The sequence below is a fragment of the Ursus arctos genome, unplaced genomic scaffold, assembly GCF_023065955.2.
Source record: "Ursus arctos isolate Adak ecotype North America unplaced genomic scaffold, UrsArc2.0 scaffold_30, whole genome shotgun sequence".
NCBI lineage: Eukaryota > Metazoa > Chordata > Mammalia > Carnivora > Ursidae > Ursus > Ursus arctos.
In genome coordinates this window covers 31428534-31442107 of record NW_026622986.1, presented here as the reverse complement: position 1 = coordinate 31442107, position 13574 = coordinate 31428534, and the positions used below count along the sequence as shown (strand labels likewise).

General features: G+C 50.1%; 1 protein-coding gene across 1 annotated transcript; it reads right to left on the bottom strand.

The window, feature by feature from the left end:
- Positions 1–3688: 3688 nt before the first annotated feature.
- Positions 3689–13330, bottom strand: IL2RA (interleukin 2 receptor subunit alpha). Its single transcript, XM_057304694.1, has 7 exons — positions 13324–13330; positions 12157–12339; positions 9741–9836; positions 7216–7433; positions 5601–5676; positions 4994–5065; positions 3689–3796 (listed from the first exon to the last, which is right to left on the bottom strand). The coding sequence occupies exons 1-7, from the start codon at positions 13328–13330 to the stop codon at positions 3726–3728; spliced, it is 723 nt and encodes a 240-aa protein (XP_057160677.1). The 3' UTR covers positions 3689–3725.
- Between the last annotated feature and the right edge of the window lie 244 nt (positions 13331–13574).

Sequence of the window (13574 nt, the reverse complement as noted above, 5' to 3'; positions counted from 1 at the left end):
GCCTGGTGTTCAGAACTGCCTGACTTCTCCCGGCCATCGTTGTGGCCCCTCACACCGCCTTACCTCTCCCCGCGCTCGCCCCGCCTAGCAGCCATCTCCTGCCCTCCTTCACCTGGGCACCATCAATTCTAAAAGCCTTGCTGGCACCGCCTTGTAGGATTAAGTGTACTTTCTCTTTGTTCCTATAACACCTCAATCTCGGGCTTTAAAAATTTGTGCTTGAACTCTATTTGTTTCGTTTTCTCCACGGGTCTGCAAGCTCCTCAGAGCAGGGACCGTTTGTATTCATCTTTGGGCCCCTTGCAAGAGCTTGGCACATAGCAGATACTCTCATGATAGTGTTGTCTGTTTGTTTGTTTCTTAAATTGAGATACAATTGACATGTAACATTGTGTAAGTTTGTGGCGTACAACGTGTTTATCTATTTTTTAGTATATTGTATTTCTGTATTGCAGCGTGATGGCCACCATAGCGTCAGCAAACACCTCCATCGTGTCACCTAATTATCATTTCCCTTTTGTGGGGAGAACATTTAAGATCTAGTCTCTTAGCAACTTTGAAGTGTATAATACAGTATTGTTGACTATAACACTATGCTGTGCATTAGATCTCCAGAACTTACTCATTTTCTAATTGCGAGGTTGTGCCCTTTGACCAACATCTACATAAGAGATGTTCTATACATTTTTTTGAGCTCTACGGAGGACGGTAGGTGCGGAAAAGCGATAATAAGTGTGCTCAGTGATTTTCATGAGTGGAAAGCTCCTAGTTCCTGGCCCGCACTGTACTGTAAGAACTTTCTGATGATGGAAATGTTTTGTATGTGTGTTATCCAGTAAGGTAGCCGCACGTGGCTGTTGAACACTTGACGTGTGGCTAGTGTAACTGATGAACTGAATTTCTAATTTTATGTCATTTATTTACGTTTAGACTTAAATACCCACATGTGGCCTGTGGTTACTGTGTTGGACGGTGTAGTCCTAGACCTTCCCCAGCCCTGACTGAGTCCACAGGATTATCTGATCACTTCCTGCCTTGCTCAGAGCTCTCCCGGGGCAAGGCTGGGAGAATGGTGTGCGGGTAAATGATTAACAGCCAGCTCTTTGAAACAGTTGGCCTATTTCCATGGTGTAAATACTCCCACCACACCCAGTTTCGAGCTGCCAACGTGACAACTGAGTACAGGACTGGGAAGAGGTACACAGTAGCAGACCGTCCTATTGCAACGCCTCGATACAGATACAATAGATCTAATAACCCGAGGACAAATAAAGTAGTAAAATCATTAGAAAGTGGCTACTTTTGAATATCTATTAACTTTGTTTTTAATATAATCTGTGTAACTAGGTTTATATACTGAATTTTCAATAATGGCTGTGCTTAAGAACAGTTCACCAAATTCATGAAAATTTAGCTTTTGGCGGTCAGGAGCTGGGGTAGGCCAACAGCTGTTGTTTATCACCGGCTCCTAGTCATTGTACACCCCCCCGGGCCCTCCCAGAATTGTCAGATGTAGGATTTCTGTGTGGCCACAAGAGGGCACCACCAGATGAAATTAGATTCTAGGAAGGCTTTTCTCACTGCTAGAGCTGGTGGCAGAAGGCAGTTTGAGGAATGAGTGTGGGTCTCCTGAAAGATCGTAATTCTGGCAGAGCTTGTGGGGACTCACATAGTTTCAGGCTGTTTGTTATGTCACAACCTAAATTCCAAACGTTTGCCACTCCCAAATAGCTCCGTCCCTTTGTGTCTGAAGGCTTTTCATCTTGAAGCTACCGAATGAAAGTTTCCTTGAGAGGTATTAAGTCTTGTCGGCGAAGGGCGGGGAGGACCGACCGCATGTCGAGTTCCCACAATGTACTGACTACTTGACACACTTGATCTCACATAATCCTAAAATAACGCCTCAGGAATCAGCTAATACCGTGGAGAAGTTGGTAGACTGTCAGGTATTTATGTGAGCAATTCCTAATGTAATGACCCTAGGGGCTTCGCCTCTGCATCGCAGCAATTGGCACTTTTTAACTCACAAGAGGGAACTCAGGAGTACTCGTGGGCCTGGTGACCAATATAACAATCCAAGCAATGTGACGGTTTTTCTCTGCCTGGGCTAACTGTAGGATCTAAGAGCTCTGGGATTGGGTGGGGGGTGAGTCTGAGTCTTCTCAGGGTCTTCCTGGGGAGTTTGTATCAGGGTAGGTTAGATGGCACATTGGTGGGATGTCCTCGATAGTCAGGAGAGTGACCGAGGAGGTCTGCAGTCCACTGTTAAAGGGAGGGAGAAAGTGGCCTTTCTCTGTGTGTGCGTGAAATGAATTCACTCTCTTGATGCTTCATGCTGTCTCGTGCAGTGGTTCTCAAAGTTTGGTGCCTGGAACACCAGCGTCAATATGACCTGGGAATTTGTCCGAAATGTAGATTTTCAGGCCCCACCCCAGACCTGCTGAATCAGAAACTTGGAAGGCAGGGCCTGGCCATCCGTGTTTTAACAAGCCCTCCAGGAGCTTCTGATTAACAAGCCCACTCAAATCTGGGAATTACTGGCCTAGCGCAGAGTTGTTAAGACTGGATGTGTATGGGGCGCCTGGGTGGCACAGCGGTTAAGTGTCTGCCTTCGGCTCAGGGCGTGATCCCGGTGTTATGGGATTGAGCCCCACATCAGGCTCCTCTGCTATGAGCCTGCTTCTTCCTCTCCCACTCCCCCTGCTTGTGCTCCTTCTCTCACTGGCTGTCTCTCTCTCTGTCAAATATATAAATAAAATCTTAAAAAAAAAAAACTGGATGTGCACGTACTCAGCGCCTCCGAGGAGCTTTAAGGAAATACCAATGTCTCAGTCACCAGAGTTCATACACTGTATGATTCCATTTATGTGAAGTGTCCAGAACGGGCAAGTCCACCGCGATGGGGAGTGAACTTGTGCTTTCCAGGGAATGGGGGAGTTGGGGAATTGGGGAGCACAGGGTTTCCTTTCGCGGTGATGGAAATGCTCTGGTGTGTAATGAGATAGTGGTATGTACAGAGCATCGTCAAAAACCACTGAATTACGCACTTTGAAATGGTTAGAATGATGAATTTTATCTCAGCTGAAAAAACAAAAGTACTGATGTTCTAGAGATTCTGGTTGGAGAGCAAGATTGGTGTTTAAAAAAAGTCTCTCCTGCTTGTTCAAATTGGCAACCACAGTTGAAAATCCGAGTTAATGCAACTAAGACCACACGTGGGTCCCGTCCCAGTCAAGGGGGTTCCGGTCTGACTGTCTGCAGTAGGTACAGGGAGGAGCTCCGGAGAGGAAAACTCAGAGGGATGCTGCCCGTTGTTCCCTTCCAGCCACGTGATGGGAGCAGAAAGGTCTTGGGCCCTAGATTCAGGCTGCGGTTTTGGCCTCCTGCAGTCCTGTTCGCATTGCTTGATCTGGGAACGCGTAGCTATTTCGAATGTTCTGAGAAGTTAGGTTGTGAGAATGTTATTAGATACGCATCAAGCCTGGCATACAGTAGGTGCTCAACCAGTGCTAGTTTCCTTTGCTTTCCCATTTCACCACACTCTTGTTGGGTGCTTTGGGAATGTGTGGCTTGGCCAGTTCTCTCTCTACTGCTCCCCAAACCACTGCCGGTTAGTGGGAGAATGGGGTGGCCTGGGGGCGAGGGGATCTCTGCCTGAGCTCTTCCCACACCGGGCTCCACCCGCCAGCTCCTGCCAGGGCTTCGTGACCATGACCATGTGGGACTCACCATCTCCGCTGCCAGGTGAGCCCGCTCAGAAGGAGGACGCTGATCAGCAGGAGAACGCAGCCGGCCACTGTCGACAGAGAAGCAGTTCAGCAAAAGGGCCTACTGGGCTGGGTCGCAGAGCAGGCTGAGAAACCCCCCCAGAGCAAGGGCTTCCTGAAGAGGTGAGCGCTGGTGTTTCTGCCTTCCCTCCCAGAATGCAGCTCCCACCCTGACATGATTTCCTAGGAGACTCAGGGACCAGGGCTGGAGCCCTGGGGAGGTGGGAAAGGGCTTGGCGCCTTTCCACTCTCTTCTCGAGAAGCTTGGCTCTTTCTGAGGAGCGTGAACTCCCTGACAGGCACTATCTTCAGAAAGGTTCAGAGGCCTCAGTTAAGGGGGCCACCAGGGAGGCCCACAATGGCTGAAGGAAATGTCGAAATACAAGGAGAAATGACAGACACATGAGCCTCTCTTGAAAGTGTTCCTATTTCCCAAATGCTGTGTTCCTCTGGTGCTGGGGCAACCTCCCGCCAGCCCAGCTAACTGCCTGTCTTGGACGGGCTTCACAGCGCATTTTTTCCTTTTCTTCCCCAAGCTCTCTTGGCACATAACTGACATATAACATTGCGGACGTTCACGGCATACGAGGGGTGGGATTTGATGGGAGCATACGTCACAACACGATTAGCACCGGAGCACCAGCCAAGACCGCCGGCCACCCCTCCTGTCTACCATTTCCTTTTTCTGGTGAGAACACGGGAGATTGACTCCTTGAGCAAATTTCGGGTCTACAATACTGTGTTGCTAACCAGAGTCACCATGCTTCCCATTAGCTCCCCAGAACGATTCATCTTCTAACGGGAAGTCGGTGTCCCTCCACCAGCATCTCCCGTCTCCCCCCACCCACAGGCCCCACAACCAGCGCTCTGCTCTCCGTTGCTATGAGCTCGGTTTTTTCTCACGCCCTCAAAGCCTGTTTTTCTCTCCTACCAGGAAACGAATGTAGGGTTTACGGGATATTTTGTCATTTAGGATCCGTTCAGGAGGGCTTTCTTGGGGTGGCTTTGAGACGTCACAGCCCGCTTACTATGACCGATTACTATGAGTTTGTGTTGTTAAAATCCGGATTTGTCCTTTACTCGTGTAACTATTACACAGTGTAAGGAGGGGGCATTTTAAACTAACTGACTAACCGACTGACCCACCAGACCGACCACCAAGCAACGTACCCCACAGTCTCTGTCCGGGGTGCATTTTGTCCACAGAAGGCACAAGGCCTACCCACCTGCTATCTGATACTCGGTTGTGAATATGAACGACTCTGCGGAGGTAGCCACTTCCGTGTGTTTGTGGAAATCTGTGCAGAAAAGAGATGAGAAGATGCTCGGTTTGTGCTGGTTATCTGAGTGCACTGGCTGGAGAGCTTAGGGCCTCTCGTGAGTGGAGCCTCGGAGCCCGACGGAAGGGCATGACGGACAAGCCTGCCTTCTTCTGCCTTCCGGTGCCAACCTCAGCCTGGCTTCTCCTGTTGCCAACACTTGCTTTTGACATGTTTGTTTGTGATTTTTAAAGATAAATTTATTCGTTTGAGGGAAAAAGAGAGAGCAGGGGGGAAGGCAGAAGGAGAGGAGAAACTTGAACAGACTCTGTACCCAGTGTGGAGCCGGACACGGGGCTCGATCTCACGACCCTGAGATCACGACCTGAGCCGAAACCAAGGGTCAGATGCCCAACCGACTGAGCCACCCAGGCGCCCTGCTTGTGACATGTTTGAGGGTTGGGGGTTGGAGGGGCAGGCGCCCAGGAGGGGCTACCCCAGGCCAACTGTGTTTGGTCTCTTGCTTGAGGACCCGAGGGCCGAGCTCTCACCCTCCCAGAAAGTCCAGCCTTACCGGTAGTACTTGTCATTTGCAAGGGGGAGGAAGTGTCTCTCCCAGGAGCACGGGTGCTTGCTTGAGGCTCTTCTTCGTCATCTGGTGGGGAGAGGAAGTGATGAGGGTGGGGGCAGCGGGTTTCCTTAGCTGACCCCAGACACGCTCAGTGGGGTGCGGATCGCCCTTCTCAGCACGTTGTCTGGGGGCCCCACACCCTGCGGCTAGAGCGGGTCACAGGCGTGCAGGGAAATGGGCCCAGCAAAGCCGAGTGGGAGGGAATTTTGACCCTGATCTGCTGGCTGTGGAATCCCGAGCAGCTCCTTCTCCCCAAGCTTCCCATTCAGCCCTGGTTTCCATCTGTGGCTTGGAAACAGGTCATGATAATCCAACCCCACGGAAACATCAAATGAAGCAGACATGCTCAAAAGGACAGTTTCTCTCGGTGACAGGTCCCTGGTTCTTTGTGGGTATTTCCAGTCACCCAGGACACGGCCCTGCCCTGCCGTCCTTTTACGAGGAAAGCGACACGTGTCAGCCACCGGGCTCCCAGCAGGCACACTGTCGGGGAATGTCATCAAAAAGACACGAGTGCCAGTCGACCCATGGGCTGGACCCAGGCACCTGCAGGCTCCTCACCTCCTTCCCTGTCCTCGGAATGTGGGTCCCGCTTGCCTTTCCCACTCCCAGAGGCTGCTCCAAGGACACAGCCTTGAGCAGTAACATGGTGTTGAGAACATCCGCAGAGCATACGTGACTGAACCCAGTTAAGGCCTCTTTATAAACATGTAAGTTCTGGGGGGCGAGCGCTGGGATCCAGTCCTCTTGCTGCCGCCCCACAGGTAAGTTCCCTCTGCTTGTTCAAACTGCGGCCTGCCAACTGGCCTGCCTCTTTCTCCGGTCTCTGCCTGCACTCCTTATGGGGGCGGCTTCAGATTTCACCCAGGAAACTCCCGGGAGAGCTATGAACCAATAGGCTGTGAGCTAAGAAACCTCTAACATGAAGTTTAAATCTGAGCGGCTTTTGGTTGTAAAAATAGTAATACGCTTTCAGAATGAAAACAGTAGGCCTCTGCATGGGTGAGTTGTACGTGCGTCTGAATGAGCGCGTGTGTGCGCGTGCACGTGCCTGCTTGAATCAGCCCCTTCCCTGCACATCTGCACTTGTATCAAAGCCCAGGGGGGATTACACGAGGAGAAGGAGCACGCGAACAGTGCAGTGCTGGACCGATAATGAGTTTACATTATATGTCAGTAAATCAGAAGTGTGTGGGGGGCAGGCTGGACTTGCCCTTTTGAATGAGAGGAAGTCCTGGTAGCTTAGAAGACGTCGAATATCAGGATTGGCTAGGACGGGGCAGCTTTGTCTCCGGTGAGATAACACCGGGGGAGCTTTGGGGCACTTGAGAAATCTTCCCTCCTCTTCCACCTTCTACCATTTATCCTCACTCAGGGTACAGGGAACCCGAGGTGATAGAGACCTTAGTTTATCTGGTCTCTTTTCTAGAGTGAGAGAAAGAAGAGGCCCAAGGAGAGGAAGTGGTTTGCCCACGGTCACGCTGCTGGTGGTCAGGAATTCCACTCCACTCAGCCTGCTGGAAAAAGCAGGGCAATAGGCCCAAGCAGGTGCCTCCATACCTGGAAACGGACTGTCCGTCCTCTCACTTATGCACTTGAGCTGGGGCTGTGACCACTGGGTCTTCCCTGAGATCCTTTTGCAGACGCTCTGGGCAGAACCTCTGTGTAGGGCCCTGAATCCCTGCGCGCACTGGTAGTGAACCGTCTGCCCCACCGCGAAGTGGTAGATTCTCTTTGGATCTTCATGTTCCCAGGAAGGAGGCTCCCTGCAGTGACCTGCAAGAGGGAAAGGAAGTTCTGAAGGCATTGTGAGTGAATCGGAGTTGCGTCTTCCTAGAGACTGGACCTTGGTTCTGACTGTTTTGTTCATTCATTCATTCTTTCTTTTATTCAACCGATATATACTGAGAATGTCTGTGTCAGGAACTTTGCTAGGTGCTTGGTGGGAGGGCACACAGACCCTGTCACTCCCGTGGGAGTGGATGATGGATTGAATGAGGAAGACAGCTGAAGGCAGAATGTCCAGAGTGTTATCGCTGAGGAACAGACGCTTGCTATGGGAACACGGAGGAATGAGCAGTTACTTGTGGTGATGGCGAGGGTTCTCGTGAGAGGGCAGGAATGGGAAGGGCAGTCTCAGCTGAGGGATAAAGGTAGTCTCTAGCCCACTGGGGCCAATGAAGGGTGAAGGGTCTCCCTGGCTAGGGGAGGAGGCACATCCCCCCTTGGGGGCTGCTGGTCATCTTGGGGCCATGGCTGAAGGACTGGAGAGAGAGCCAAAGCCAGAAGGAGGGGAGGGCTGAGAGAATCTCGGGGAAATGGAACCTGATCTCAGATCACACCATGCCTAAGCCTGCACCCTGTGAGCCCTGCCGAGGCCTCTGAAAGTTCCCCATGCCCTCAAACCTTCCACTCGCCCAATTAAAACCCAAGCCAGGCTGGTCTTGTAACCACTGATCATGTCCTGCTCTGATTTATCCTCAGGATTCCCTACCCCACCCCAAATCTGGATATACGGAACCACATGTACCCTCTCTCCCCAGACATGTGCTCTGACCTTCCAGACCTTCCACAATCCGAATACCCAATATGACCTTTAAAAGTATCTTACATGTAACCCCCTGCCCCAGAGGGAAGCTGAGAGCAGTCCTGTCCCCAGTGGTCTGCTATGGTGTAGCACCTTGCAAATCATGGCTGAACTTGTGTTTTCATCTCAGAATAAAATTTCTTTTACCTCCAGTGAAATCCATGATGGTCTGAACCTGTTTAAATTACGTTTGCTTCTCTCAAATGAAAACATCCCATTAAGAGCATCTGTGGCCAGAGTGAGTGGTTATCTCTCAAATAAGAACAGCAAATATTGGGGGAATGAAGCATGAAAGACTATGGACTCTGAGAAACAAACTGAGGGCTTCGGGGGGGCGGCGGGGGAATGGGATAGGCTGGTGATGGGTAGTAAGGAGGGCACGTATTGCATGGTGCACTGGGTGTTATACGCAACTAATGAATCACCGAACTTTACATCAAATAAAATAAAATAAAATAAAAAATTAAAAAAAAAAAAGAACAGCAAACATTGACCTCCTGAGAAACCTTGGAAGAACCGTTCAGTGTAATATGGGAAAAAGAGAGAAAAACAAACAATTAAATGCGTTTTGAAATGCCATTCAGCCCAAAGTTGGAGGTACAACATAAAAACATCATATTGCAACAGTGCCCCTGGATTTGTCTTTTTTTTTTTTAATAATGGAAGCTGCAAATAAATTAAAATTAATTTCAAACAAGTGATTAGTAGAAAGATCCCTAGTAAGACCTAAGGTCTTCCTCCTAAATGAGCGTTTAGCCAAGTCTTTTAACTTCTCCATGTCTCATTTTCTTCAGTAAATCACAGTAATAATCCTGCTCCCTGGCTCACTGGGTTGTGAGGTTTAGAAGAAATTATATACAGGATGATAAAGTGTTTTTGGAAGGTAATAGAATTAGCAATAGGGTCTTGTAAAGGTCAGTGGGTCCCCCAGAAGCTCAGGTTTTCCTAACGGGCTCTATGTCCTCGTGGTGTGAGGACCCGACTTTGGCGTGATTCATTTTGCAGTTGTGCTCGCTCCCCCACATCGCATGAGCTAGGACGTGTTTGTCGGCGGCTTGCACGCTCACCCACGTGGCAGGCAGGCTTCACAACCCTGTTCATAGAAACATTTTGGGGTGAACTACTTTGCGGGCAGTTGATTATCTCGCACGGAAGGGGGGAACACAGAGCATTTCCTCCAGGGCAGGAACGGCTGTCTACAGGGCTGGGCACAGGAGTTCCAATCGACCTGCTTTTGAACTCAGTTCAGTTGAACTGGGTTGAACTGAATCGAGCCCAGTTCTACTCCTCCAGCTCCCAAAGCAGGAGGAAGCCCAGAGCCCATGTTGGCTTGAAATGCTGAGTGGCTCCAGAGCCCGCAAGCATGACACAGTTGTTCTTGTTTACCTGACGTCCTAAAAGAAGAGGATCGTGGGACAGACCTTCCTCCTCTGGGGAGCAGAGTATATCTGCAGGGGAAGAGCTGGCTCCCAGGCGTTGGCCAGACCGCCTCTTACCTAGAAGGTTACCTTGGTCCCCGGGCGGCGTTGGGCTCTGCATTTCCTTCTGTTCTTTGGGTCTAGGAGTAATTTGTCTTTCTGTGCTCTTGGAGGCTAGAGAATATAGATAGAAAGAAGCAAATAACTCCACAGATGCTTAAAATAGAAAAAACACTCCTTGTGTATTCATTTATTCTAAGAGTGCCCTTCCGCTGCCTGTGACACGTCAGGCAGTACTGGGGGGCAGGGGTTACAAAGAGGAGCCACACACACCCTCCTTGCCCGTGGGGTGCTCTCAGCGGGGTCTGGCAGTATTCCTCTGCATGACGTCAGAGGCCCACCACGTGTTTCTGAAAGAACTGAAAGATCGCCTGGTGTACGTGTGTCTCCCCAAAAGGGGCTCACTCCGGCCATCCACCTGCCAGCCTTGTGCGAGGGTGGGGCCCGATGCCGGGAGGGATGGTGTGAGTCAGCCACCACCAATGCCCCTTGCTTCCCTAAAGCAGTCCACTTAAAAGGCAAAGGATTCAATCTTTTGGAATTCAACAGGACACTCCTCTCTATTGTGAAGACTTTGGCAAAGGAGTTGAGTATGGGCACCGCTGTGAGCAACTCGGGATTCTAACTGAGGGTCGGGGGAGGGTCTGCTGGGAAAAGAGGCCACGGGTGCTTCCACAGCCGTCTGCAGACCTTGCAGTCTGTGCCTGGTGCAGCTGACACAGAATTCACTGTGGCTCACAGACACCATCTCCAGGGCTAAGGAACAAAAGGACAAACGGACCCACCACTTTTCACCACGTTCCATTATCACAGAGTGGACAAAAAACCTGGTAGAGAAATCAGGCTTGTGAGAGAGCCTTCAGGATTCGATGAAGAGCATACAATAGCAAAATCAGCTCAACTTAGATTCAGAAAGTCCCTCGGGGGTCACTGCCTCCGCATTCCACTCCAGGAAGGTGACCTGCCTGCAATCTCCGGGCAAGGGCAAGCGGCTCTGCCTTCCCTGCTCGCCCTCCCCAGCAGCGATGAGGTTCAGGACCCTTAGTCCTCTGCTGATTCCAATCACGTCCAGCAGTGAGGGCCACAGGGCTCTCAAGCCAGGTTATAAAGTCCAGAAATAAAGACGTTCAAAGGGAACAGCTTCCTCTTCCTCTCTGCTTCCCCAGTGCAGATTTGGGGCCTTGCCCGCACACCAGCCTGCCTTGCCTTTGGGCTTGATATTCTCCTTGCTCCCCCAGCGCAGCCAGGGTCTTGCAGGACTGGAACAAGGGGACAGAGGGGTCTTTGGGGGACTATTTCTGAAGCTCTGGAATGCCAGTTCCTGACACTGGGCAGGGCAGACCCTGGACCGACAATCCTTTCTGCTTGACCGTATATTTGCCCTCCGAGGAAACGCACGAAAGACGTGATGGCAGCCACGTTGAAAATTTCCGTAATAGGGGCGCATGGGTGGCTCCGTCGGTGACGCGTCTGCCTTCGGCTCAGGTCATGATCCCAGGGTCCTGGGATCGAGTCCCACACCAGGCTCCTTGCTCAGCGGGGAGTCTGCTTCTCCCTCTACCCCTCACCCCACTTGTGCTCTCTCTCACTTGCTCTCCCTCTCTCTCTCTCTCTCAAATAAATAAAAATCTTTAAAAAGAAAAGAAAAGAAAAAATTTCCGTAATGGATAAGACGCTCCAACTGAGTAGCACGAGCTTCTCTTCCCGTTTTACTCTTATCAGGGAAGGAACTGCCTCGCCCACTGCCTCCGCTCTTGTACCCAGAGCTGCTTCCTTAGGGTTGGGGAGGTGGCGGCTGAAGAGGAGAGGGCGCACAGCGTCGCGGGGGTTGCTGGGAATTCGCGCGGCCATGTTTGCTGGGGGGGAGCTGGGAGCGGCCGACGGCCCGAGTCAGCACACGGGCGCGTCAGGTGTGAGCTTCGGAGAGCAAAGCGCAAGACAGCGAACGCGGCCTGACAGGTAGATACTCACTGGGATTGCTATTATTTTTCTTATTGCTTATATAGGCTCATTCTGACTATTCCTTTTAAATTTTTTATTTCTAAAAAAATTGTGATGAGCTAAGCGTAGCATAAAACTTGCCATAGCAATCATTTTTAACCTACAGTTTAGTGGCATCAAGTGCATTTACTTTGCCGTGAAGTAGACTTATTTTCGAATTGTTCAGTAATGATTAGTATAACATCTGTTCCCGCTCTCCCCGCAAGATGTTAAGTTCTTAGAGTGCTGGGTATCCCGAGGGCCTAGATCAGTCCTTGGAACCGGGAGGCACTCCTTAAACACTGGGTCTGGTGAATTATTTTCCAGGACCCACTGAGGTGAGTTATCGTGGAGTTTGGGCTGGCCAGTTTTCGTCTGTAGGGCTGAGTGAGCAAAAGCTGAAGCTTGCTAGAGTTCTTCTCTCTCCCTCCGTGTCACCAGGGGAAACACTTACATGTACTTCTGCACTGGCATCTGTTTTCCCAGGAAGCGTGGCTGGCGTTTCCCGCACAATGCATGAAGTTGCTTAGTCTGCGGTAGCCTCTCTCACACCCACAATTTAACACCGTGCCCGTCTTGTACTCGAGAGCTCTGTATGTGGCGTGCTTGAGGTCTGGCGGGTAACCGTCACACAGGTCTGCAAAGGAAAAGAGGCGTGCTAGGAGTTCAGGACGTTCCACTCGTGCACTCACATACTTAACCCTGCGATGATGTCATCACACATTTCTTCACCTTCTCTAAAGGACTTTTGGGTACCCCACCTCTTCCTAGAAAGAGACGAAGGCTGTTGCCACTGTCCTTTAGAAACCTTGGTATCAGAGACGGCTCAAACTTTGACTTCAACCAAGTTCCTCTCCAAATTGCAATGTATTTCAAACTCAATGAATAGAAGTGAATGAGGTTTTATTCTGAATTTGCCTTATGCTGAATAAGTATAGAAAGAGAGAAGAGGACCAAAGGGCATGAGGAAAGGAAGGGAGGAAAGCCATGTAAATTTAATTGAGGGACATGTGTCAGTGATAAATACTTGTTGGAAAATAAGGATTGTCAGAATTTCTATAATTAGTGATTTTGTACCGTTTTCTTTTCTCTTCTTTCTTTATTTTCCTTTTTTTTTTTTTTTTTTTTGAGAACTATGTGTAAAGTGCTCCACCCAAAGTCTGGCAAGTAGGAAATGTGTATTTTTCACCCACCCACCCACCGCTGAGTTTACCAAATTCCTTCTCATATCACAAAGACTTGACCTTTTCTCAGCCCCCTCAAGAATGGACACCGGTTTCCCACCAAGGACACCAGAAATAGTGGCCAAATGCCCAGGTATTAAGGAAAAAAAGGGCGCTGCTCAAATCAGAAAAACGATTCCATTGCATATCTTCCAACAAGTCCTGCTTGTTGGAAAAAGCCTGCTTGTTGAGAAAAGCCGCAGGCTGGATAAAGAAAGTGGCTAGGAAGGTTCACAGGAAACAGGAAAAGGGGAGACGGCACTGACAGCCTCTCCCTCCACCAGCACAGGCACCAAATCCAGGCTGGTTGCTGCACTCATTGCTGGCAGACGACAGTCACCGATTGCTTATTAATCATCACTCCATTAGAGTGAAGCTTCTCTGTCCTTACGCTGTACCCAGCATCTCGCCACATCCAAGTCTCAGGACACTCCTGAGCTCCTGAATCACAGAAGGTGAGTAGAGTGTGGACAGCTCACCCCATCTCTCACCAAGAAGGGTCTAAATGGAAACAATTTGAATGGCTCAGAGGGCCAGCGATTGTAAAGGGACATGTAACATATACACTGAATAAATACTGGTAATCATAATAACTATAATAATAAGGCAAGGAAGGTAGCATGGTGGAATGGGGAGATAAATGGGCTTC

Bases quoted from the DNA above. Each gene is read 5' to 3' on its own strand.
- IL2RA (XM_057304694.1), bottom strand. The intron at 7,434-9,740 runs GTAAGAGGCGGT...TCCCTCTTGCAG, and splicing joins GGACCAAGGTAACCTTCTAG to GTCACTGCAGGGAGCCTCCT. The intron at 5,677-7,215 runs ATGGAGGCACCT...CCACCAGATGAC, and splicing joins CGGACAGTCCGTTTCCAGGT to GAAGAAGAGCCTCAAGCAAG.